The 26,087-nt window shown below is 42.2% G+C and overlaps 2 protein-coding genes across 7 annotated transcripts; one reads left to right on the top strand and one right to left on the bottom strand.

The window, feature by feature from the left end:
• Positions 1 to 38: 38 nt before the first annotated feature.
• On the top strand, positions 39 to 1,351 carry LOC116919267 (SUMO-conjugating enzyme UBC9). 3 transcript variants are annotated; one of them, XM_032925232.2, is made up of 7 exons: positions 39 to 115; positions 224 to 298; positions 389 to 472; positions 594 to 711; positions 775 to 884; positions 970 to 1,004; positions 1,067 to 1,351. In XM_032925232.2, exons 2-7 carry the CDS (start codon positions 233 to 235, stop codon positions 1,143 to 1,145), a joined length of 492 nt encoding a protein of 163 aa, XP_032781123.1. In that variant the 5' UTR covers positions 39 to 115; positions 224 to 232; the 3' UTR covers positions 1,146 to 1,351. The 3 variants fall into 3 exon arrangements, with proteins under 3 accessions (XP_032781123.1, XP_032781124.1, XP_032781121.1); XM_032925233.2 differs by having other exon boundaries at positions 56 to 97; XM_032925230.2 differs by having other exon boundaries at positions 67 to 298.
• Positions 1,352 to 1,475: 124 nt separating this feature from the next.
• LOC116919258 (receptor-type guanylate cyclase Gyc76C) lies at positions 1,476 to 25,511 on the bottom strand. Of its 4 annotated transcripts, none has more exons than XM_032925213.2 (21): positions 23,382 to 25,511; positions 12,345 to 12,487; positions 11,855 to 12,280; positions 11,704 to 11,778; positions 10,068 to 10,317; positions 9,402 to 9,548; positions 7,901 to 8,097; positions 7,571 to 7,739; positions 7,252 to 7,439; positions 6,832 to 7,131; positions 6,098 to 6,340; positions 5,657 to 5,894; positions 5,106 to 5,255; positions 4,923 to 4,987; positions 4,234 to 4,391; positions 3,969 to 4,109; positions 3,764 to 3,887; positions 3,592 to 3,690; positions 3,369 to 3,513; positions 2,696 to 3,300; positions 1,476 to 2,617 (listed from the first exon to the last, which is right to left on the bottom strand). In XM_032925213.2, exons 2-21 carry the CDS (start codon positions 12,444 to 12,446, stop codon positions 1,679 to 1,681), a joined length of 4,761 nt encoding a protein of 1,586 aa, XP_032781104.2. In that variant the 5' UTR covers positions 12,447 to 12,487; positions 23,382 to 25,511; the 3' UTR covers positions 1,476 to 1,678. The 4 variants fall into 4 exon arrangements, with proteins under 4 accessions (XP_032781104.2, XP_032781105.2, XP_045027290.1 ...); XM_032925214.2 differs by lacking the exon at positions 23,382 to 25,511 and adding an exon at positions 12,871 to 13,031; XM_045171355.1 differs by lacking the exon at positions 23,382 to 25,511 and adding an exon at positions 12,659 to 12,736.
• Between the last annotated feature and the right edge of the window lie 576 nt (positions 25,512 to 26,087).

The following is a 26,087-nucleotide window of genomic DNA, read 5'->3' as shown; positions in this document are numbered from 1 at the left end:
ATTGAAAAATAAAATTGGTAAAATAAAATTGACATGAAATAACCGGCAACGTTGGAAGCTGTTAAGGATATTTCTCGAAATTAATAACCCGACATCGGTAAAACTTACTTGAACGGTTAGCATTCAAAGAAATAGTAGTTTTGGTTGGCAAACATTATCTTGGTTTGGCTTTCTAGTACAAACAACCATTTTCTCACTATATTGATTAATTTTAACGCCTTAGTGACCAAACATGTCTGGCATTGCCATAGCTCGACTCTCCGAGGAAAGAAAAGGCTGGAGGAAAGATCACCCCTTTGTAAGTCGTTAGCTGGCCATGTTAAAAACACAAAGAAAAAAACAAACACTGATTGTTCAATACATTATTAATGATTTTGTTACTTTCTAGGGTTTTGTGGCTCGACCAACTAAAAACCCTGATGGAACCCTGAATTTAATGAACTGGGAATGTGCTATTCCAGGCAAGAAAACGGTAAGCTGGAAGTCACAGAACTTGTTACATTATAAAAATTTAGAATTATGACTTCAATCAAGTAATGTGCATTGTTTTGTCTATTGAAGAATTCTGTGTAAAACCATTTTAATGTTTTTAGACTCCTTGGGAAAATGGCCTTTACAAGCTCAGAATGATTTTCAAAGATGATTATCCCTCTTCTCCTCCAAAATGCAAATTTGAACCTCCTCTTTTCCATCCAAATGTTTATCCATCAGGTGATTTTAATTTATGTTACTGAGTTTTTGTTCAGCTGATAATGTACCTTTTCATATTTAAAGGCACAGTTTGTTTATCATTGTTGGATGAAGAAAAGGATTGGAGACCTGCCATTACCATCAAACAGATTTTGCTTGGAATTCAAGATCTTCTAAATGACCCCAATATTAAGGTAATTGATTTTCCAATGAATGTTCCACAAAAAAAATAGCATTACATTCCACATTACTCCAACATACCTCTCTGATTTTGTGTAGGATCCTGCTCAGGCAGAAGCTTATACAATCTACTGGTAAGAGAACTATCACTTAGTATCACATGGAATCCATGTTTACAATATTCATTTTTTCCTAGTCAAAATCGTTTGGAGTACGAGAAACGTGTCAGAGCACAAGCCAAAGCCATGGCAGCCAGTACCGATTTACTTTCTTAATTTCTTAACTAAACTGAGTTGTCGAAGAAAATCGGATAAATCTACTTTCCCTTCTTTTTTTACGAACGATCTGTTTTCTTATTTTTTTTATTGTCTTTGTACCGTCATCTTTACCTCCGTAAACTATTGCTTATCGTTCAAAAGTTTCACAATGTCGTCTTTTCGAAAGAAATTGGGATAAGAAATATAACGTTAAGTAAAGTAAATGGAGGGTTATTCTACTCGATATCGATTCAATAGGTTTGACTTCAATGCAAGTCGCAGTGCAGTAAGAAGCTAGTTATTTTGGGATGATGAAGAGGTTTAGACAACTGAAAAGGCAAACCAAACTATAAAACAACAACCGATTTATCACAATGTTTTCAGCAGCGACAATATTACCGATACAAACAATAATCAAAGAAAACATTCCGACTCAATAAGATAAATGAACATCAAAGATCGGGTATGGCATTTAAAAAATGGCGAATATGCGAATCACGAAACAAGTAAAGCGATTTTTTCTGGGGATGTATAAAAGTAGCGTGGCGATTTCACACAACGCTTTCTCTGTCGTCACGATGCAGATCAGAGAAATCTTCTCCTGTCTGTGAATTCCGGCCGAAAGTATCGCCTCCATGACCCACGCTGAACAGATTGACTAGCAACTGTTTGAAGCTCTTGTTGACGGTGGAGGCGATGACCGTGTCTTTGCCTTCTTTACTACGCCTCTCTCCTAATGTTGAATGATGCAGTTGTTCACACGAATGCCATTTCTTTTCAGGCTCTAATAGTCCACAAGCTGTGAGGCTCGGTTGAGGCCGAGTCCGATCACGACTGATGAGCGACTCGGAGTTGACGTCAATTCCTTCATCATCATTGTGAATTAATTTCACGGCCTGATAGCCAGCAGTCTTGATATGTCCGTTTGGTCGAGACAACTCGGCTTGCTGTGGTTGATCCCCGTTGGGAATCGTCAAGACAACGTTGTGATCATCAGAGCCGTCCAGAAGCCGAGTGTGTTCATCTTCGGTGTCGCCCTGGGACGCGCAACTAGGCAAGGGCGACTGCTCGTTCAGAGTTGATCTCAATTCCGACGGAAAAAGATCCAATGATTTTGATTCTTTCCTTCGTCGCTGAGTCGATTTGTTGCCACGAGAAGGGAAGACTTGAGGAACGCAAAGAAACTGTCGAGGACCATGGCTATCTGAAGCTGTGCCTCTTTGTTGATCTTGCTGATGGTGGTGCGGGTTTTCGTCACCGGGAAAACGACCCAGTGACTGGCATCGACGCTGAGGTAAAAGCGGACTGGCAGTCGTTCCGCTCCGGTAGTCCACATCCCCACTCTCACTGGCCGCTTCGGCAACTATCTGAACTTGGCTAGCATGGGCGCTACGTGTTAATAAACAACTACGCCGAAGGCTCGCATTTGACTTTGTTGTGCGAACGGAACGCAGAGACCTGGCTGATTGGCTCGTTTTCCTATTGTAAAACTTTATTCCAGATAAAAGAAAATGATTTGGAAAAAATCAAAAGGCAAAAGTACGCGTTTGAGAAGATGAATGTTTTACCATTGGAGATGGGGCGTGACTGGTGCTATTGGTACTGCTGCATATGGAATCACTAATGGAGCCTTCCAATATTTCGGCCGAATTGTTGTCATGGTGATACAGCCTGTTTGCGTGCCCTTGAATTCGTCCTTGTTGCCCGGCCAGAGTCGAGCTCATTCGGACGCTTCCACTACCGACTGGCCTCGAATCAGTTGACACTCTTCGCGTCAGCATCGATTCAGCCCTGTGGAGCATCCGCGGACTTCGTCTTCGAAGATCCGACATGTTGCCGGCACTGCCGTTGGCGTTGTTGGCTCCAATCGCACCAGAGGGTCGACAAAAGAGTGGGGCTTGGTTGGTTCCAATGTCCGTTCGTGCTTTTACAGCACCGCTGGTAACGCCAATCAACCAATGTGTTAACACTTCGCCTTTGCCCTTCATAGCAACGAGACCTCTTTCTTCAGTTACGTAACCACCAATTTTTTCTAGGGCTTTTCGACACTCGCAACTGATATGAATCCGTAAGGGTTCACCGTTCGATTCCATCCGAGATGCTGTGTTCACTGTATCACCAAACAAGCAGTATCTAGGCATTGTTAAACCCACCACACCGGCAACCACCGGTCCTGTTGGTTTTTAATGAGATTATTTAGATTCCAGCTGCTCTCAAACAAAATGTGTTGCCTTGTATTACCCGTGTGAATGCCAATCCTGAGTAAAACTGGATCTTTAGGTCGATGAGACACCCTGTGATTCTTAACGGCTGATAGCAAATCAAGTGCCATTGATGCAATCATCCCAGCATGAGCATCGCCGTTTGGTAAAGGCAAACCAGAAACCTGTTTTACCATTCATCGTTAAAGCAATCAAGGATATCGTTATAAACGAGTTATGTTGAAACAGTTTCTTGTACTTACCACCATGTAAGCGTCTCCGATGGTCTCCACCTTATACACATCGTAACCTTGAATGATGGAATCAAATAAGGTGTACAAATCGTTGAGGAAGTTAACCACCTGTTTTCGTGGAATGAAAAGCAAATTGACGTTATCACAGAATGAAAATCTCAAAGTTTTTACACAACGGCACCTGAAACGGAGTACTCTCAGCCGACATTTTCGTAAAACCAACAATGTCACTAAAGTAAATTGTGACAGCTTCGTAGGATTCTGGTTCGATACCAAAGCCTCTTGTTAATCGTTGGGCCACAGGTCTAAGTGTCAATGCCAATTATTACGTGAGCTTGTTTTCTCGAGAAGCCAATAAACGTGTGATAAAAAGAGAAGGCACTGACTTTGGTAACATTCGGTGTAGGAGGTCTTCCGTCTTTAGTTTCTCTTCGTAGAGAAGTTTGGTTCGCTCATTAACCAAGACTTCGAGATTGCTGGCATAGATAACCATCATTTCCATCAGCTGGTCCATAATAAAAGGCTTCCTGCGTATTGACGAAACGACACGATAGCAAAAAGAGGAGAAATCGTATTAGAGGCCGCGTCATTATGTACGTTACACACTGTATATGCCAAACATAAAAGAAGGAAAAGCGCCGTATAACTTACATTCCTTCTCTCATTTTACGAAGGCGGTCGCGAATAGTGGGGAAATCCGGGCGCTGCTCTGGTAATTCTGCCCAGCAATCTTCCATGCAAGAGCGAATATACTCCGGGCAGCCCATTCCAATTTCGGTTTGCACGAAGATACAATACTCTTGCAGCATCTTTGGAGGGGGAAAAAAAGAAAAGAATAGGTAGTAATGAATAAATAAATAAAATATAGCTATCAAGATGCAGAGAAATGATTTCGTAGAGCCTAGAAATGGGGAGAAAGGAACAAGGAAAAAAGAAAGAAACATTGTCGCGACGCCAGCAGATATTTCGTTCACTACAATCTACCGGATAAGGAAATGATGCTAGTAATTCAAGGGACGTCGGGTGCTGTTACGACTCATACGAACTACGAGCCGAAACGACTTTGGCAGTTGCTCCCGACGAACGAATCGTATAAGCAGAAGGGAGGGGGGTATAACCGTCAGACGCGCAGTCGAAATAACAGAATCTCTCTTTCATTTCATAGCATTCTTTCACGCTCGTGAAAAAAAAGCCACGGCGATCGATAATAGCCAACTGGCCATAAACTGGCGTATCGTTGGTACTTTTACCGCAAATATACCAAAAGAAGTAAACCTTGTGGATTACACACGCAATTACACCATGCGTTGTAGTAGAGTAGTGTAATTTTATGCTCGTACCTGGAGATCGGGACGGAAAGGTTTCTCTCCTGGAGCCGGGCCAGCTCGAATCTTGTCGACGATATCTATTTCAAATCGGGGTGAAAAGATAAGTTAAAAGCTAGAAAAGACTAACGGAGTGATTTGTTGAGAGGGAGGAGAATGAGTGAGGTTGTTGGGCGAGTCACGCAAACTAAAACGAACCTTTTGGCTCGAAATTGTAGCCACCGAAAGCGTCTTGTCGAGTCAGAATCTCAAAGAGGATCATGCCAAAGGCGTAGACGTCAGCCTTTTGTGAGCCTCGAACTGAACCAGACTGGTCGTTCAGCAATTCCGGCGCCTTCCATAACAAATCTGTTGGTTAAAAGTAAACAATGCCAGTTTAAACTAAATGACCAAGATCCAAATTTCCTGTTGCCATCAGTTTAACGATGGCCATACACACGTAGACATAGTGGGAGGAGGCCATGCTGAAATGATAAAAAGAACCAACAGCAATAAATCAAATACAGAAAAGACGGGTTATTTCGAAAAATATGACCAGTGAAGCAGGTCATAAATAATAACAGAAGAAGAATGTAGATTGTATTTCCCTGTGGATGCAAAAACGTTTAGCTTTCGTTTCTCAAGTTGCTAGAATGAAAAAGTCATGACGTCACACCTGACGGGCATATGATTAAACCAGAAAACAATCGCGAGAAAAAAAAACAAAAACGCCCTAACAGTCGACATGGTAGGATGGTGTAGTAACTTACTGCGATTGAGTTCGTGTATTCCCATTGAATCCTTTTCGGCGGCAGCACGGAGCTCGTGCAAGCCGTAGTCAGTGATCTGTAGAACCCAACGCGACGTGACGACACAGTTGGACGACTTGAGATTGCCATGAAAATGGAGATCTGTTTTGTGCAGATGCATCATACCCTTGACCAGGTCGTTGACCATTGACGCTATGAAGATATTCTCCAACTTGATGTCGTCGTTCTCCAAAATGTCCTGATGGTCGTATAAAAACAATAAAGAATGAACTGGAGAAAAAGGTCTGCTATCTGCATCGCATCCGCAATTTTATGTAACGAGTTTTCTCTCGCATGGAACTTTCTGTTCTTGGAGCATTTTAATGACTCCATAAATCTAACGCTCTTTGGAGCTTGCATGAATGTCTAGGATATTGACTGATTGATTGTATTTGTCCTTACCGGTAGCGAGCCTTTGTGACAGTATTCAGAAACGATTTGGACGCGATTCGGCTCAACAGCCGCACCGATGAACGGGTTGATGTTGTCGTGACGAATTTCACGCAGCAGACGCATCTCCTTCATCGTCTTGCGTCCAATCTCGTGTCGCTTGGAGAATACGAGATCTTTGGTGCGGACCACCGTGCCACGGTAACGTCCAACTTTGGTGAAAACCTGATCCACGGCCACGCTCGCCAAACTTAGCTGCAAATCAAAGAGATACGTATCAGTTGCAGATTGGCAGTTTGATTGATATAAAACCTTCAAACACCATTCTAGATTCTTAACTAAACGTGTCCCCCCGTAAAAAATAGATGTCCTTCAATTCAACATTTAACAAAAAAAAATGTCGTGATTTTGCGAGTGCTTAGATTATCATTATCGATACACTGTTCGTGAATTACTGTACGTCTCGATCGAAATGGAAAACATGTGTTTCTGAAATCTCCAAACCAATATTTTGTGAAAAAACGGACCTGTTATTGACAAGGAAAAATGATTGGCCAACAACAACTCGTTCTCTCAGTTCTGGAATAATAATGAAACAGATGGCTACGAGTTGGCTTCTGTGTATATCTTTTTTTTTTTTTTGTGCGCTATCCTCGTCTTCTAATAATGGGCATATAAAAGACATCCGGCAGACACAAACCGACTTTGTATAAACAAAAAGAAAGAATAGAAACGCAAAAAGTCACTTTGCTAGTGGATTTGTCCATGAAACCGTCGGCAGTCTGGCACGAAATTGGTATGATGTCTTTTGGATCGATCTTCCAGACGAGACCAGCAATCTCTTGTTCAACCTTCCATTTGCGATAGACAAAGAGGGTCGTAATGACGGCCGCGATGAAAATGCAGCCCAGCACTCCAGCAGCAATTTGCGAATCTCTCAGGCGGCGGTCGTCGTCACTACATTTTTCATTACCGTAGCCACACGGAGGCTCGTCCAGTGGTGCACGCTGGCTCACCCACGGAATCTTGTCGGTTAGAGTGAATTTCTTGAAAAGAAGAAAACAAAAACAAGCAAAGCAGATGCAATGAAAAGGTATTAACTCTCAGTTTGTTGTAGTCTTATATCTTTACAGAAGAGACAGTCATGGCCGTAGAATATACTCTACCGGCGTGGTCGAGTTGGTGTAATCGAATCGGCCGACAGGCACCATCTCGTAGTGGCAATAAAATGTGCTGGGTGCCATTTTGTTGATGGTGATAGCTCGAGAGACATTGCTGAATTTGACGGCCAATACTGTGTAGTTGCCCTCAGAGTCGCCATTGTCGTCTATGCTGATTGAAGCTCCCGTTACGCCTGGTCAGTGCAACCGAGAAAGAATTGCACACAATTTTAGCAAAGTGCTCGGGCGATAGAAACACAAACAACAAAATGACGCACAAAAAAACAAACAGAAAACAAGCAAAGAGGTGTAATAAAAGACTTACTTTCATATTTGCGATCGCGAATGATGTGCTGGAAGAGGTATGTGCCATTCTTGGCCGCTTCCACAATTTTGGCTGGTTCGGTTAAATTGTTCTCTCTAAGCACGGCGCCCAGCGCGGTGGCATAGAGGAGCACAGCGTCGTACAAATGTGCAGCGTACATGGGAACGTGCTACGTGTGTTTCAATCGTGAAAGGTCATTCATCATCGTGATGGATTGACTCAAATAATAAATAAAATATCGGCACTCGCAGCTCAAAACTGCTGCCCACAAACTATAGTTGCTAACCGTTTTAAACTGTCTCGTTGACAGTAAAACTATTTCGTACGTACCCGAACGAAAGTCTTGAAGATCTCCGGTTCAGAGAAATGGAACGGGGGCTCCTTATTGTGCTTGCGTACCATCTTCGAGAATTGCGTGAAACCTTCGTTTGGTTTCGTAGTCACGATCATCAAAAGGGACTTGGCTGCTTCCGGACTGGGCGATTCAAGTTCGCTGCAATTGCGGATCGCGCTCACCATCGTCTGTTCTGCTTTTTCGCCATTCGATTTCGCGCAACAGTCAGATAGAGAAAAGTGGGAAAATAATAAACAGAGACATTAGTCACTTGCAACTTGGCAGGTTGTTGTATCGAAAAGAAAAACATTAAATCGATTTGTTTGTCCCGTCTTGCACTGGACATGGTAGTGTTAAAAACCAGAATAAATGAACTCTTCCACAAAAGACAAATCGTTGGTGGATCAACGACTGATCCTACCGACTCCTACACATTACAAACACATCTATACGTAACTGGTTCTTTGCCAACCATTTTCTTTTTTTTCCCTAAATCTCTTCCCGAAGCCGAAAGTAAGATAGCTTAACAGATCGTATCCCCCCGTGTCATCAATTTCTTTTGCTGCTGTTTGTCGAACATGTCAGACTGCTCCACATTCTCGTGGCAGTATTCGAATAAACGGGATCCATTCTCATTGTGTTTTTCACTTTGGTTTTTTAATCAAAATCAAAGGTCAGACACGTCAGCATACACTCTGCTGACGTGTGCACCAAATCTAGCGCGTTTTTAAAGGCTATTTCTGTAACGCCGTGGCATCTAATGGCCTGCCGAGATAACAAGAAAACTGAAAAAGAGAAAATAGTGTGAGACGATGAGCCCTTTGTTCTGATTGGCTCGCTCAAGTCAAACAACAAGGTTCCATTTTCATATTATTACAGTTGTTGCAGCTTATATAGCCACAAACGCAAGAGGCTTTATCTCTTATCTCCTGCTATGTGCGCGTGTGTACGTACCCAGCGCTTAATAGCCGGTACTCACGGACCCTGCACTCCATGGCCGCCATTGACGCCACTGACCTCATTTTTTTTCAAATTTCTTGTTTCATTTTTTTTTTTTCCCCGTTCCAACCAGTCTCATACCACACACATGAAGTGACTTGGCGAGATAACGCACATTGCGAGTCTTGAGTTTTCTTTTTAAATGTCTCCTATTTTGCTTCTTGCCCTGCGCATGCTCACACTTCCCAGTTTTAAAAAGCAAATCAAGTAGATGAAGGGCGAAATAAAGAGCACTTACGTCAGGTACTAACAATACAATGAGACTCTAAAGAACCTTTAGGGATATTTATCTACGCGATATACACTTGGTGAGGGAATATTAAAAAAAAAGAGTAACTAGTAAGTTGCGCTCTTGAGTATGCGAAAGATTAGCCCATCATTTAGGCTATTGTCACGCTGTTACGGTGTGACGTAAACTTGCGAACGTGAACTAAAGCAACTAGTGAGGATAATAAAAAAATAAATAAATAAATAAAAGTAAAAAAAAAACGACTCAACTCCATAGGTATTCTCTGGCTCTTTCGGAGCTGTAAGTTTCCCAGTCGACGGAAACGACCATGTACTCTCCCTTGGTGAAGAGTCTCATCATTTGCATGGTCGTCATAAAATCGTAGAGGTTATGAGGTTCGCCAAGGAAGACGTAAACTGTTTTTAAAAATATAAAAGAAAACAAAACATTAAAATTTAAGAACAAAGATTAAATAGAGCGAGAAAGAGAGAAGAATAAAAAAAAATGGAAAATAGCGAAAGTGTAACGGGATATATGCAAAGTACCAACAAAAACAAAAACATAGAATCTGCTTTGAGATGCATATGGGGCTACTAGCAGAATCACGCCAAATAGCACAGATCCAAAAATTGAGGGGAAGAAAAAAACAAAAACAAAAATTAAAGGAGGTCAGCCAAAGAAGCCGAAAAAGGCAGACTCCCATCTTTCTAAGTTTCTTTCTCTTTCTGGGAAGACAAAAAAAAAAAAGGAGTAGGAGAAGATCAGAATTCCCAAATAGTTCTAATGTTCAAACAGGGTCAGATTTGATAGTCGTTGCGAAAGAGACTTGTTAGCGGACGTTGGCATAAAATACAAGCGGCTGTTATGAAAGGTGTTGATCCTTTAAAAGCTCGGGCTTTAAAAATGTGACTCAATCACTAAGTAAAAGTGCTCACTTCGAGTGCCCAAACGCGTCTTCTCGAGGATATCGAACGTCCATGAATTGTGACAGCACGACTCCCGATTGGCACAGCAGCGGTTCATATCCTCGAACTTGAGTCGATGATTGATTTTCATGGTGTTGTTGGCCGTGACCCGAGCTTCCAGCGAATCCGCCACCGTCTGCCACCGTGGCGAATTTTCAGCCACAATGGAGAATTTTTTCCATGCGTAATGCTGCAGCAAGGCTACAATCGATTTCGTCACCTGAAAACACATGAATAAACAATCATTTACCAACCATAAACATCAAAACCAGTTGCCATCCATTATTTAACAGATTAGACACATTCGGAAGAATGCTCCGACTCTAATACAATTCCACGTCCACTATTATTTCTCACGATATAATAATGAGGTTCGTTTGCAACAGGCCAGCGCTTCATCCAACAACAAAAAAACTCGCACCATGTGGCATACTCTAGAAAAAAAAGGAAAGCAAAGAATGTCCAACTGAAAAGAGCGTATGCCACAATCGGCAAATAGAGAGCGTGAAATGGCGAGAATGCGAATAAAGAGGAATCCCGTTTTAAAATCACGACATCACTCTAGAAAGGAGAGAAATTCTTCGAAGAAAAAAAGTAAGAGAGGGGGACACTGGAACAGCTGTTGACCTCCGCCCAACTCGTTTTACGCTATCCGATTCCGTCCTTATTCGCGATGAATTATCATTAGACTGGGCAGTGAATGACAAAAGGCTGACCTGCGCCATACCTTCCAAAAGCGGGCAAATGTTGGCCAAGTTGTTTGTGGCCTAAATGTTTTTCTAAGACAACAACGACAGTCAAGATCTATCGTAAGGGACGCTTGGCGGCGACATCAGGAAAAGAGAAGGTCAACACATTCAGTCAAAATTCGATAGCCATAATTCAATATCAAAGAGCTCTCATTATTCCCAGAAAAGAAAAGGGAGAAAAACAAAAAACAAAAACAGGCTGCACTATAACATCTTACACTCTCAAGGAATAAAACAAATATATCGAGAGATAGGAAATAACTTGCTGAAAACCCATCAACTTTGAGAGAACCGCCCGAGCCATCGCGTCCGTTGCCATGCCCATTTGTAAATTTCGTCCCTGACGCGCAAATTGTTCAAGGTCTGTTCGATTTGCCACGCACCGAAACAAATGTCATTAAGCCCTGCACAGTTGCTGTTGCGCGCTTTCTACGACCCAACGTCTATCAGTAGAATTATTCACGGAATAATAGAAGAATGACAAACGCTTATGGCACTCGGATCCTGTTACGTTTTGGCTCCTTTAGAATTCCAAATGGCAAACGCCCAGTTTGACTAAACTGTTGAATCTCGTCGTTAAGCTGGTTGAATAAAATGTTAACTATTTGGTTGTACCCAGAGAGCTTGAAAATCGACTTGACAGATCCCGAGACAATGGTACAAAGCAATAAAACCCCAGAAAGTTCGAAACATCCTCTACCGAGTAAGGTGATGGTCTGATCAACAGACAACAAAAAGGGTCAGCTAGTCCAAAACGATTTTGAACGTAGTGAAATGACAGTAGAAAGAAAAACTGCAGGTGATTCGGTTATAAATACGAACGAAGCACTACGGAAGAGTGTAAACTTTGAACCGACCTGGGTCTCCGTTGGATAGGTCCGAATGAACGTCGGGAATTTTTTCTTGTCCGAGACGGTGTGGTCTGCACATTTCTGTTTCAAAATCATCCATCATAAAAAAAACATAAGAATGATCCATTCAACCAAAGAAAAATAGATAAAAACTCACGTGAGAGATCATCAACCGGTTCCAGGCTGAAGCGATGGTAGCTTCGACACTGCAGGTGTTTTCAGGTCCAAAAACGGCTACAACATCTCGGCACATCATCTCGGTGAGGGCTTTAGTGGTCAGAAGCAAATCGGATTTGGTGTCATTGAATTGGAGGACCAAAGAGACACCTTCTGGTAGGATATGTCGTTCTTCAATCTGCTTGAGAGCGTACGTGATGGCCCCCGAAATTGATAAGCCTTGCTTGTCACGATGTTCTCCCAAAATGGTCGGCAAATAACCGATTGTCAAGTTGACCATCGGTTTGCTCGTCTGCGGTTCCGCCGGCCCGATTAGCAATAGCGCAAAGAAAAGTAAAGTCAGCCACCAGCAACACCGTTGCCATTGGCGGCCGGTTGCCATCAGCCCCGTTTTCACGGACATCACCTGCAACAGATTCAAACGATTGATCAACGTGAGCTGAAAATAAAGAATAATTTCACGATATTACCTGACGCTGTTGTCGATGACTGGTCGGTTTGAGTGGCGAACACGTAATCGCCAAGTACGGCGACTGAGCGGCAACAGGGAAGTCTTCTCTTCGGCCAGACATGTTTTGTCTGATGGTCTGTGGACGATCAATTCACGCCGGCCCTGTAATGTCATCGAGTTGAGAATATAACACACAAAACATTCATCAGATCAATAATAAGAATATGACAGCAGCTTTTGTGTACCAACTTTCTCCTCACCCAACGTAAGAAAAAAAAAAGAAAAACTTTCAGTCTGACATGGATGATGAATAGCTTTGTTTGCATTACATACTTCTAGGGCGACAGTTGAGCAGATCTATCATCAAAATTGGCCGGTACTCTCAAGAAAACGATCAAGTTATCCTATAGATCCAAGCTTTTGAATCAATATCAAGCACTAAAGGCAACCAACTGCCAACTTAAAAACCTGTATGGCAACTGTTTAACCTTATATTGAAACTTCTAGGTAATATCTATTCATATATATATAAAAAAAAACCTTACATTGAAGAGATGTTGCTCTCTTCCTGGCTTCGGGCTTGACATGAAATCAAATAGTAAAAACGCCATAACAACAAAAAGTCCAGTCAGTGGCCATGCACAAAGACCTGTGCACGGTTTGGCTGTTGTAAGCAGACGGAAGAAAATGGCAGAACAGAAGAAAAAGTGAACATTAAACAACGTAAAACGGGGGAAAAGAAAGAGAACCGCGTGTCGGTCGATTTTGTGGGACCATAGCAACGCAATGAAGAGCCAAGGTCATCCTAACGACAAACAATAATGGCGAATGACCAAAACGGAAAGAGAGAGACAGGGGAAGAGAGAGAAAAACAAAACAAAGAATTGAAAAACGCCGTGTGTGCGAAAATGAACAACGTCCAACAACAACCGAAAAGGAAAAAGAAATAAACAAGGCACAACTGGATGAGCCGCCATGCCCCTCAGCGGGAGATATTCACGCCGTTGCATCGTTTCCACTGTGGCACGCGCAACGCAATAACGGGTAATGCTAACACACTTTTTCTTTTGTTGCGCTGCACTGGAATAACGACCGCAAAACGCACCGGTGGCCAATTAGCGATGATTGGTATGAAGGCTAACAACTTGACACGTCAACCCGATAATCATTTTGAATTTATATGATGGCCTATCATGCACCTTTCGCACACTGACCGCAAACGAATTGAAAAGCTACTAATCAAACAGTTGCCGATGTATTAACTTTCAATCAACTATTATCTGGCCAGTTGGACATCAGCAAAAGAAAGAAAATGGTTTTTGCGTGATTGGTGGATAATGGCGGCGTTCATTTACCTTTTGCCCTTGTTGATGGTCACCAGTGAGAGGGAAAAGAAGATGGAATCGTTCCTTTCAAATCGGTACATTGTGTGAAACGCTAAAAGGATTTCCATATATCGAAATCGAGTCGACGACCAAGTTCGTGGATGGCCTCAGCTGTTTAAGGAAGAAGAAATACCCGACGAAAGGGCATCACGACAAAGAGTTATTTATCCATTTCGCTAGTGTGTGTGTGTGTGTGTGTAAGTTTGCGCTTTTTTTCCCCCTTCTTTGCTGCTCCTCGCCAAACTGTCGACGCTTATCTATCCAATACAGCGAAAAGACTAACATCCAAAAGGACATTGTGGTGCCCTTTACCTCCTCTCCATTATAACCGCTGGTGTCTCCTCTCTTTCACGTGACCCCTAAACTCTTTTCCCTTTTTTCGTCCAAGAGGTCTCCATTTTTTCGTTTTTTTTCCCGGGTGATTTAAAACAACAACCCAGTCGGTTCAAAAGGAAACAAAGACAAGCGCAAATAAACTGCAACGTGTAATTACACACTGGGGAGAGGGAACTGCTGCTGGATGGTGCAAAATTTATCACGTCTGTTGTGTTGCAGAGAAGGGAGACCCTCGTTTCCAAGAAGAAACCTTTAGACAGAAGGTCTCTTTGCAAAAAGGACCTTGGTGCAGCTAAAGGATTCCAGGACAATCTGGAATTATTTAGCAATAAGGAACACCCGGCGAGGAATTTTTCCCTCCCTCCAAACGCAGGATGACATTAGGGAAATTAAAAAATTGAAAAAAAACTCATATTATATATTATATTAGATATTATTTGAAGTATTGCTTTAAAACAAAAAAAATCCTTTCATTTAAATAAAAACATGAGATCCTTCCAATGAGGACTTTGATTCAGCTATAAGTTTAGACCGGTGATGGGAGAAGTTGATATCCTTAAATCGGATGGTATCGTCGGATGGGATGTGAACTGAAAGCTGATGCCGTTCTCTTCTTCGTTTAATTAAAAACCGTGGATGTTTAACCACATCAGATTTTTACAACAACAAGAATACAAAAGAGCCTTTAGGAATTTCGTAAGGGATCTCCTTACCTCGCTTAGCGTTTTTGTGCGCATTTGTTTCGCTTCTAAAGACGAGACGGACAAACATTTCGGCCGACTACGGCCCGTTCCGTAACCAGACGAGTTAGCGATGAGCACGCAAGAGCAGCCTCATCTATGAGAAAAACTGTTCACTTAACGATCGATTAACAGGAGCATACATCGAGAGTGGATGAACGTGATGTTGGACGATGGAGTCATCTATAGAACAAACGGAAAGAGACTGTCTTTGCTGCGTTAATAACACGGCCGACATTTGAAACGTTAGCCATATCTTCCAGTCAGCGAGCAAACAGCACACACACGTATACACATAACGGTGTATGCATAGACATAAGGCCCTTTATACGGAGAAAAAGGAAACTAGGGCGAAATGAGGAGGGATAGGACCAAGTTCGTTTCACACGCGTTCAAATGTGACATTCGTGCGCCGAAGCGTACACTATAACTACACATAGCGCATAAAACGTTGAACTAGAGGAGGCCAAGAGGAAATATGGCGAGCAAAAAGAAGAGAATAGACCCACCCTTTTTATACTGTTTAAAGCCGGGCGGCGGCCAATATCGGATGACATGGCCGGACTATGGAGCGGAGGCTCTCACGCACACGCAAGCACACACACAAAATGCGGAAGGATAATATAAGAGACGATAACAATCCCGCCCAGAAAAAGAAAAGAAAAATCTCCTTTTTTTGCTGCAGCTTTGTAACACAGAGAAAGTAAACGGTTTGGATATTTTCTTTGCAAACAAAAAGCGGATGCTGGATACAGCCGGCCTGCCGGAGTTTCCATCTGATGGAGAGCCGCTGTGGAGCCATCGTCGACGAGAAGAGAATATCTTAACATGCTGCTTCTGTTTTTCATGCCCGAATTTCTTTTCTTTTGCCTCCTCCCTTCAACTGGATGCTGTTGGCTGTATGGGACGTACAGAATATAGGCGACCCTATCGACTGATAAACGACCAAATGCAAGGCTACAAGGCTCAAAGGGGAACGATCGTGCATTTGGGATGGGTGGTTGGGAAAAAGGGCTGCTGAATTACGATCACGTTGTTCCATCGTGCTCGGCCATATAAAATCGGGAGAGAAAAATATAAACGTTACGGCCCTCCAACTCGACGCTATTTTCTCGTGATGGGGTTACATATCGAATTGGAAAGAAGAAAAAAAAAAGCGGTGACCGTGAGTGAAGCCTTTTTCCTTGGCCCTAGTTCGCTGGCCTCTTGGAATAAAACAGACAGAGACGATCGGTAATGGACCCGACGGTATGGGTGTAGTTAAGGTCTAAGCGTTTCGGTTTTGAAACTCTACACTTGCGTGTAGATTAGGGAGGAACTTGTTTCCAAAAGCCTGTCGGCGATGATGATGACATGGCCTTACACTTATTTGTCGGCAGCGGTGGGTGGGGTGGAGGGGGCGTTGAATGGCACGTCACAGTGCGACGAACCCGACCACTCTCTATGGATGTGCGGGAGTTGTCGAATTTCGCCAGCGCAGCAGAGCCGTTATGCTATGCAACTTTACTCTAGAATTGTATATATATACACATTTGGCCAAATGGATGATGTAATTTGCTCAACTAGTGCACTAGCCGATTCTTTTTTTTTTTTAATTTGTTTTTTTCATACTTTCCGCACGTCGCCCAAAACATCCTGCATCGCCTATAGGGCGGCGAGATTCTTTCCGAATACCAGACGGACATGCGAAAAGAAAAAAGAGCACATATGCATGAGAGCCGATTGTTATAGCACGAAATACCGCACTCCATCACGTACGCACTGCTTCGTACACACGCGAGCGGAAAATATATATTTTAAAAAAATTGGAGGGAAGGGAGCAATCCTGACTGCGCACACACAAAGCCTATACGATATGGCGTGTATGCTATAGTGCTTTGCTGAAAGAAAAGTCTAGCCAGTCGTATTTTTAGATATTGTTTGGCTTCTCCCTTTTCTGCGCCTTCCGATTTTCTTTGTACGCGTCTGTGAGGGGGGTGGTGGTGGTTCCATCATGAAATAAAAAAGTTTGCTGCGCACCAACAATCCTGATGTAAACTACATCAAATAGATGATGGTACTACACCAACTGTCGTTCGAATGTAAGGGCTATGTATACGCACGCCTTTCCTTCGATTAAACAATCGCTGGGATGTCATCCATCGTCGAGTTGTTGGACTGGTTGATCGATTACATTTCGACCCGTCTAGTTTCTTTTTCTTTCGTTTGCTCGCGAGTTTTTATGTCAGGCTACTTTCTATCAATTATTAATCATTTTACTTGTCATCGTTTCTTCCTTGTTTTATTTGGATGGGCGTTGGCCATCATTGGCTATTCGATTTTGGACATTATCAACTGGACCACTCAGTGGTGGTAATTGGACTGCTGGCAAATAAAATCGCAACAAATGTTTGGTGTGTGAATTTGTAAAGAAAATTGGTTATAAGGAAAGAAAATCGCTTCGCAAAACGAGAAATGAAACAACAAAAATATACGCCGTGAAAAGACGTGTGTATAAATAGGAAACCCCGGAGCGAACTGGTTGGTAAAGTGCGTCGTCGTTAGAAAAAAATAAAAACAAGTCAATTCTTCTTTTCTTTTCTTTTTTTTTTCTGTTTCCGCTCCGCAATTGCCCCGCAATTCCACGCACTTACTCCAACGTCCGCCAAGTATCCGATACTTTAATCGACGCTTTCTTCTTCTTCATTTTTGGCTATACTTTTTCTTCTGATTTTGATTATTTTTCTTGTTCCTGGTAATGGTGCTCAACGATCGCCTTTCAAACAACAAACACGTCCACTGTACAACTCTGTGTGTAAGTGTACATGTGTCTCGAATTCGATCCCCAAAGCGAATGTTGGGGCGGATGCATATGACCGACCGATAACCTTTTGCGGACCCGCCGCCGCTCGGACGACTCGAGCTTTTTTTTATTTTTTGCAGCCATTGGTCGCACGAAGAAAATACAACAACAGATGCGGTAATGTCAATGTAGAAGTGGTCGTGTAAGTCGAGATTTCCATAAAAAAAAATAAAAATAAAAGTATACGAAGACGGAGAAGGACAGAAAAAAATAATAATGATGCCGGTTCACGTCTAATCAGTTGACTTTTGATTGCTACGAGATTGCTGGCTGCTATATATACGAATCGCCTCGGTTAGAATACACATGGAAACCATTTAAGAAAGAAAAAGAGAGAGAAATCTGCGATAATTCAGATTTTTTTGTTGTTGCTCTTAATGGTCTCTCAATTCTCTGGCATCGGGACTCGTGTTACAATAAGCCGATGAAAATAGCGGGTGTATGTACACCAGAGTTCGCCTGCACTACATCTTGTAATAAGACATGAAAAGACGAATGAAGATATCAAAAATGCACAACGTCGTGGCCCTGACGCAGTTTAAAAATCTAACGGGGATTGTGTGTCTGTGTACGCTCTGTACAACGGCGTGTCGAAATTCGTAATAGAGTAAACGGAGCGGCAATGGCTAAGGAGAAAAAGGCTGAGGCGGAAGCGGAGGATTGTGTGTAGACTATATCCGGCTGAAAATGGAGAACGCAGCAGATAAGATTACACTTGCCAGTCACAGAAACTCACACTGATCCTCTCGGTAAAAATATCCCATTTAGGTTATTGAGACTCTTCTTCATGCACATCAAACGTATGACCCAATGGGAACATCGAAAGGCAAGATTTTGGTTGTGCATTTTTGAAAACCAACCAACCACTGGAGGACAAAATAAATTAAACCGATATGAAATAGCGATGAAATGGAAACCAATGGATGTGCGGTATTTCTTTTCGATTGCGCTTGACATGTTTTGAAGCCACCGCAGCGTCCTGTGGTTTTCGGCGTTAAAAAGTTCTCGCGATTTGCCACGGTTTTCTCTCCCAAAATAGAACAATATCAGCAACGGCACTTCTTCAATGCGTCGCTCTTGTTTCCCTTGCATCGCCTTTCCTGTTTGTCAAGTTTGGTTTTGTTTTCTTCTCTCCAGCTAACGACACCGTATACGACTGTTCTTTAATTTTCTGCGACCGAGTTTATTCCAGATGAGAGTGACGACATCGAGTGTGCTTTACTTGGCACACACAGAGCGGAGGCGTTTCTGTTCAATCGATTAAGCAGCTGATGGCACGCAACATTCAAAAGGTCGTGATCCGAAAACTTTCCCGACTTTCCCAAGAATTACTCTATAGACTCAATTTCATTTCCTCGTTTTTCTTTCTTCTCCGTTTTCTTTTCTAACACAACTCAACGTTTTGATTGGGTGCCTGGCAGTTTCGTTCGTCTCTGTCAGACGAGCCGGGCCAAACGGATTGCCAGTGGCTAAATCTTCTATACAACATCCATTGCCTCAGTGTCTTAAAATGGGTATGAGTTAAGGACTTGGGGCTGGTTGGATACAGGATAGTCGTTCGTAAATGAATACCACAAGTGTAGCCGAGCAACTGAATATAACCAGTTGAGCATGCAACATCCGGCCAGACGGGCAATCAATCAAGAGAGATTCATCGGAAACGATTCGTCGATGTCGTTACGGCACAGTTTCCTGCAGCTGAGAAATCAGACAGGCTAAAATAAAAGCCAGAAAAAGTGTTGTACAATAGAATTTAAAAAAAAAGGGGGACGACAAACTTGTTTGTAAATAAAAATGTGAAGCAATAAGGAAAAAAGAAATTGATGAAAATCGGCTGCTATGGCGCAATCGAATTTCAGGGCCTGCGAGGCAACTGTGAAGAACAATTCTTTAAGAGCACAGCCTCGAGTTTGTGAGTTAATAAAAAGACAACGGGGAGTCGCAATAAGAAGAATATTGGATGAGAAAAAACAGAATTTTTCACCATATGCTGCCCTGAATGTGGCCGGATTTTATCAAACGCCGAACAATATGGTACAGCTCTTACAACACAGTACAGCTAATATACAGCCACCCGTTGGAGGAATACCAAAGCCGTCTCTTTAAATCGTTAATATAAAGCCCTATTAAAAAAAGGAACCATTAAATTTTTCGATTGAAATGGCAGCACGATTTTATATTTGCCGCGTTACAATCGAGCGTTCCGCACAACGACGTCTCCCGCTGTTACGTAACATGCAAACACAGGTGTCTCTGGGTACGAAAATATCGGTATTTTAGATTCATGTATGAAAACATCTGTCCAATAAATAAATCCTTTTAAAACGAATGCAATGTCCATGTCATTTTTAGATAAATGTGAAAGAGAATAGGGGTCTTTGACGTCATCCAATTTGATGCTTGTCCCGCAGCAACAATCAGCTTGGACAAGTATGCTAATATTCGCTTACGTTTCATTGAGAGTACATCTAAAAGGGGATTTTTGTTTGGTTTTGAAAAGCCTGTCAGACAACAACAAACGACAAGGATCCACCATACGACAATCAAGAAAGGTGGCGCTAAGAGTTCGATAACTGATGAATGTGCGGATCGCTTCGAAGGTTTCCTGGAAAAGGCAGGTGAAGTAACCGCACGAGCAATCTTGCATGTAAATATTCTCTCAAGTGACGTCAAACAACAACTCAAAATGTTCTCTTTTATCTCTTTCGCCATCGATGGGAGAACATTTCCAGCTAAAACTAGAAAAATTTTCGTAGAAACTCTCTGCTTTTTCAATGGCCCATTTTCCCCCCTCTCTCTCTCTGTTGACGTAAGCAAACAGAAGCCCGATAGGCATTGGACTATTTTGACCCTGACGACCTTGCCCACTACCTTGCGCGTATCTAAAAAAAAGTTCAAACTCACGGAAATAAACCAACAAAAACCAAGCAAGAAAAGAAGTCGAGATAATCGCAATAAGACGATGCACTTTGTCGTTTGGTTTTTGTTTGTTAAGCGCGTTGTTATCACAAATCTCGGTGTCACCTGGATAGACTCTTTGGCCTCTTTTGTATTGCTGATCTGTGCGATAGTGCAAACATTGGGAAAATGGCGTCTGCGAAGGGGAAAAAATAGATAAACAGCGACGCTATTCCCACAACGAAAATTTAAAGAAAATGTTTTGTTTAATCCAACTGTAACGTCGACATCATATATTCCCCGCCGAATACGGCCACACGCGCCTTTTTAAATCTTTCACTTAATTCAACCTCATCCGTCAACAGTCACACGAATTTTTCTAGCCGAAATAGCAAAAGAAAACAAATACTATATTCAAAAGGTCGCCAACCTCTTCGAAGAGATTTTTCGCGCTATCGTCCGCTCTGCATTTGTTTTCGTCTATAATATTTTGTTTTCTTTCTTGCATTCTATTCACGACGTTTTATTTTTAAAACGGACAGACCTGGACGACCACCAGAATGGGTGAAAAAAAAATATGTGGCCCACCCCGTCTAAACAAGACAGCCACGCAGATACGTAAGGCACGGTGTGTGTATATACCAGGCCGCCGCTACCTTGTTACGTGACGTTGATTGAGCTCATCTGGTGGTATTTTTTTTTTGCTCCTCTTGGTCGCTATAAAGCACCATTGGCTGGCTTGATGATGCTGGACAGCTGGATCGTTATGATTGGATGCTAACGGTGAATGTCAGTGTGTGAAGTGCCGTCTTTTATGTCTCCAGCAGCAAGCGACAATAAATATGCGTGTGGGCTACGTGCCATCGATTAAGATGGCCGTGCAGACATAGCATCAATAGATGCAACACGTCACTGTCTCTCTTTGTCGGTCATCTACTTTATTTTTTTGTGTGTGTTTTTGAAAGGGTTGAAGCCTGTCAGACGTAGTGAACCAGTCGGATGGCATCAGCAGGAAAAACGCGTCGTGTTTGTGTGTTAAATGTTATGCCAGACGTCGTCGACTGGTTCTATAAATATAATTGGGTCTACTACTACGACTAACATAGAGAAAGACGAAACAGACGTGAGCTCACGGAACGAAAATCCCCTTAGCAAAAAGGGGTCTTATCCACTTTCTCTCTTTAGTCTAACTGCCCAACCGGCTCCGATGTATGGAAACTGATTAACGACAACAACCTTAAATCCTGTGTGTTACTTTGATCTCGGATTGATAGCCAAAAGGTCACAGGTTCACTTCTACAAAAAAGATATATATTGTTTGGCCAAGGACTTTAAACCTTTATTCTGTTTACCTAGAAAAATAAAAATAACTATGAAGACGATGGTTCCTCTGAAAGCAACCCATAATACAACAGGCAGCAATGATAATAGGAAAAAATAAATCAAAAGACAAAACAATCGCAATGATCAGTTCAGTGAACGCCCCATAACAGTCAGCAATAAATATCGTAAAGGAATTTTATGGGTGTAGAGTCAGGTATGTTTTGTACGGCGTAACAATTGGAAATTTCGACAGAAAAAAGATTTGAAAAAAAATATGAATGAAACGCTAAACGAAATACAATAAATGAATCCAGACTAATGCTGATAGATGTTGTGACCGCCAGACGATAGCATAAAAAACTTACGAAAGTCAATATTTTTTTTTTTGCGTGTGCCAATTCTTTTTTTTTTTTAGTCTGGATTTTTTTTTTGGAAATCGTTAGCTATATTGAAAGAGATAAAAATGACATAAAAGGGTCAGCTAGTCTGATGATGAATCATCGTTTTTTTTTCATATTTGTTCTTTACTCTTTGAATCAGTCTGATTAATTATGGATACGTCAGACATGGGCTCGTTGTCATCGGACGGTGAAAATTACACACAGACACGCACACCGTACACCCCATATAACGAATGAATCATACCGGAACGAACCGGTTGTCTTTCATTTCAAAAGAGAAAGAAAATTCCATTTATGATGAGACCAATAATCAAATGCCACAGTTAATTAAAAGACGAAACTAAAAAAAAAGAATATACGTATATACAGTACATATTTTTAACTGTCCTGAATTAGTTCCTTGATTGGAGTAGCACATTTCAACTGGTGCATCTATACCGGATGAAACAGCCACGCACGACGATAACGGAATGCTTTCGAGTGGATGTTACAGTTTTGGACTGTGGGAGATAGGACACAGTAAGTCAATCAGGTCAATCAAAACGGGTCAGTCTATTTATTTACTTATTTAAATAAATAGTTTTTTTGTTTTCCCGTGTTATTTATAAACCCCAAATAAAACGACCAGCTCGTTTTCCATTTCAAAATGGATGTAACATTTCTTATCGTTTGCGAAACATTACTCGTTTGGTTAGAGATGTAGTTTCCTCTTTGTTATCGCCCTTACCAACGGTTATCATCCTCCAATGAAACATGTAGTGACTGTGGGTTTAGCAATCATAAACCACTGTGCAAACGAAACTTTGGCCAGCAGGCTAATGTAGATTAAAAAAGGGACGCATTGGTGGTCTTTGAGGCGGTGTTTAAACCCCCCCCCCAAAAAAAAGGACCCAAAGGTAGCGACCTTTTTGTGAGTCTATACTTCAATCCATCGCTAAAAACCCGTACTCTACTAAAAAAGGGCATGTATAATTAGAACGCGGGTTTGTGCCTGTCATATTGGACTTTGGACATCAGTCGCAATTGTTCATAAAGGGAATTGATTGTCAAGCAAAATGAATACAACTGGACGAAAATGCTCGAATGGAAGGATAGGGGAAACATACAAATAAATGAGGATTTTAACCTTACCTTGTTTGGATGAACGTGTATGTTGATTTTAAGTCGGCCTCAGTTGTCGATACACAAAAGTCCCGACCGTCCGTAAAAGAAAAACTGGACGTGAACAGAATTTTTGATGACCTCCGTTCGGGACGGGGCTGACACACACAAACACAATCATACACGAGGGGGCCAAACGTCACAGCCAGACAATATGTACGGTTAGAGAGCAGTAGTAGAATGGGAGAGAGAGAACACACACACAGAGAGAGAGAGAGAGAGAGAGAGAGAGGAAGAAGAAAATGCCGGGCAAAAATCACAAAAACAATCGAAATGAACGCTCTCGTTCAACTGGTTTCTCTCCCTCTCCCTCTCTGCACTGATATCTATTGTTTCGTCTGCTCTTGTTGTTTTCTGTAAATGTATTATTGGACTCCTCTTCGTGATTCTGAATCTGTTCTTTACTGTAGGCTTAAAATAATAAACGAACAGACTCTTTTGTGTCTTGTTTGAATCCCGTTGTTTACACGATCACTTTAATGTTTTAAAGAATTTAAAAACTGATTTGTTTGTTTTTTTGTCGAATTTGTTATTGGTCAATAGCACCGTGATCTCTTCTTCTGCAACTTCCTCTTCGTTATTGCCTTCGTCGTTGGCTCCCAACGATGATCGTAACGAGACAGTCACCGTGAACGAGCGGGGACGAGGCTGTTGCCGGCAAGGACGTAAGATGATGGCCGATAGACTGAAGAGTTTTCGATTAAATGGAGCGGCCAACAGCATTTTTGATCTGTTTCGATCATTCCCGTAATTTTTGATTTGGGTGGTGATTTTGGGGGTGGGGGGAGAACAGGGCAAACAAATGCAACAAACTAGAGACGTTCAACCGAAACTAATCGTTCAAAACAAGTGACCCTGGTGACCGAGAAAGAAAAAAATCCAAACTTTTTTCGACTGGGAAATTTTGTGAAGGGGATCCGTTTCGAGTTTTCAAAGGGCGGAACCGTTTCCTTAGGGCGCCTTCCGTTGGCTTTTTTGGCTCCTGAAACGGGGCGATTTCTTTGATGTGTGAACAGTGAAAGCGTGTGGCCGTCAGCACAAAAACACGCCTGTGTGTGTGCTGATGAACTTTTGTCGGTCAATTACCAGAACGGCCAGGCGGTTGTTGTTGATTCTTTAATGCCAGGGACCTTGGCACAAACTTACGAAAAAACTAAACCGAAATTCGGACTGTTGCACACCGCTACCGCAAAATGTTCAACTAGTGTGTCAATTACTTAGGCCTAGGCTTCGCTTCATCGATGATTACCAAACAGGTTTGTAAATAAGAAATAACCAAGAGAGATTGTTGGTGGCACTTCCTTCTTCTCTCCCTTTTATTTTTTCCGTTGTTATCCTTCCCTTCAAACGACAGGGACAATTGTTTTCTCTTTCTTCTTTTCTCTTTTAGCCTTTTTCTTTCACGTTCAGTGCGGTCACTTTCCCTGCATTTTTTTGTGTTTAAAGGTGGAACGATGACGCGGTACAGCAGCAGGAACCACAAGTCATGATGAACACAGCTGAAGACGAGTCAAGAAAGGCAATATTTTTTTAAACAACCAAACATTACATCACACACAGACTGTGGTGGTGGTGGAGCTCACACGCAGCATACCATCCCAGAAGAAAATACATGGACGCACACCAAACACTTTTGTTTCTTTTAATTTATAAGAACCCGAAAGTACTATTATTTAGTTTTTGTTTAAAATGACGATGTTGGATCACATCCACTCACAACTGGGCACGTGCGGCCGTTTTTTCCTTCTTTCTTTCTTGGTAATGTGTCAAAAAAAAAAAAACGCTGATGAGGTGCGTGTCTGAGCTGGACTTGATTTTGTTCCGGGAAGGCACCAAAATAAAATTGGAAAAAACAAACAGAACGGGATAGAACTCGAAAAATCTTGATTGAGTAATTGCGGGAATGAATCCGCCGCTATTGTTGTTCGCCGTGCTGTTTAGCAGCAAGTGGATGCCTTTTTTTTTATGAGCGTCGAACCGCTTTAATGATCCCAACGAGCGGTGAAACGAAGAAGAGAAACTTTCACGGGGACGAGTTGCATTTCACGCCGGACACGTCTATCCCGATAGAAACCGGGTCACACACTAGCCCGTCTCTCTCGGCTCTGTGTGCGTTGGTGGATAAAAATGAGAGAGCCCAGAGAGCCGAACGGCAGCGGGAAACCGCGTGAGTCGTCCAATGTGTGTACAGTACGTCCCACCTCCTCCGCTCCACCTCACCCTCTCTATTCACTATCTCCCGCTTCCCTCCCCCCTCCCCTTCCAAAAGCGGCAACGTATATACTGAATGCCCTAACACACACACCTCTCGGTTTTCTTGAAAACAGCATTTAAAAAAAAATTGTTTTTTCGTTTTTCTTTTTGAAAGATGAAATACTTTCTGTCAAGCGTAAATGAATGGCGGAAAACGTTCACCCGTCAATGGAGTTTTACAGTGCGGAACTAGAACATTAGAGGACCCGGAAAACGAGACTTTTCAAAAAACAGTTAAAGAACAGAGTAAAAATAAAAACGATCGGACAGGATGCGAATGAAGCGAAATCACTGCCCGAATTATGTAATGTACTTTAGGCGGACCCCAGCGAGTTTTGTTCCGCAACGGTATGCACGGCAGACACTCACGCGCGCCTTCAGAAATCCAAGAATGAAAAAGAGAAGGGACCGTCGAATGAGAAT

This window comes from Daphnia magna, linkage group LG3 (assembly GCF_020631705.1).
Source record: "Daphnia magna isolate NIES linkage group LG3, ASM2063170v1.1, whole genome shotgun sequence".
In the NCBI taxonomy this organism is placed as follows: Eukaryota; Metazoa; Arthropoda; class Branchiopoda; order Diplostraca; family Daphniidae; genus Daphnia; species Daphnia magna.
This window is presented reverse-complemented; position numbering and strand designations above follow the sequence as displayed.

Bases quoted from the DNA above. Each gene is read 5' to 3' on its own strand.
- LOC116919267 (XM_032925232.2), top strand. From the start codon at position 233: ATGTCTGGCATTGCCATAGCTCGACTCTCCGAGGAAAGAAAAGGCTGG. The intron at 299-388 runs GTAAGTCGTTAG...GTTACTTTCTAG, and splicing joins GGAGGAAAGATCACCCCTTT to GGTTTTGTGGCTCGACCAAC. The intron at 885-969 runs GTAATTGATTTT...GATTTTGTGTAG, and splicing joins TAAATGACCCCAATATTAAG to GATCCTGCTCAGGCAGAAGC.
- LOC116919258 (XM_032925213.2), bottom strand. From the start codon at position 12,446: ATGTCTGGCCGAAGAGAAGACTTCCCTGTTGCCGCTCAGTCGCCGTAC. The intron at 5,256-5,656 runs GTAAGTTACTAC...TTTAACCAACAG, and splicing joins AATACACGAACTCAATCGCA to ATTTGTTATGGAAGGCGCCG. The intron at 3,888-3,968 runs GTCAGTGCCTTC...ATTGACACTTAG, and splicing joins CTACACCGAATGTTACCAAA to ACCTGTGGCCCAACGATTAA.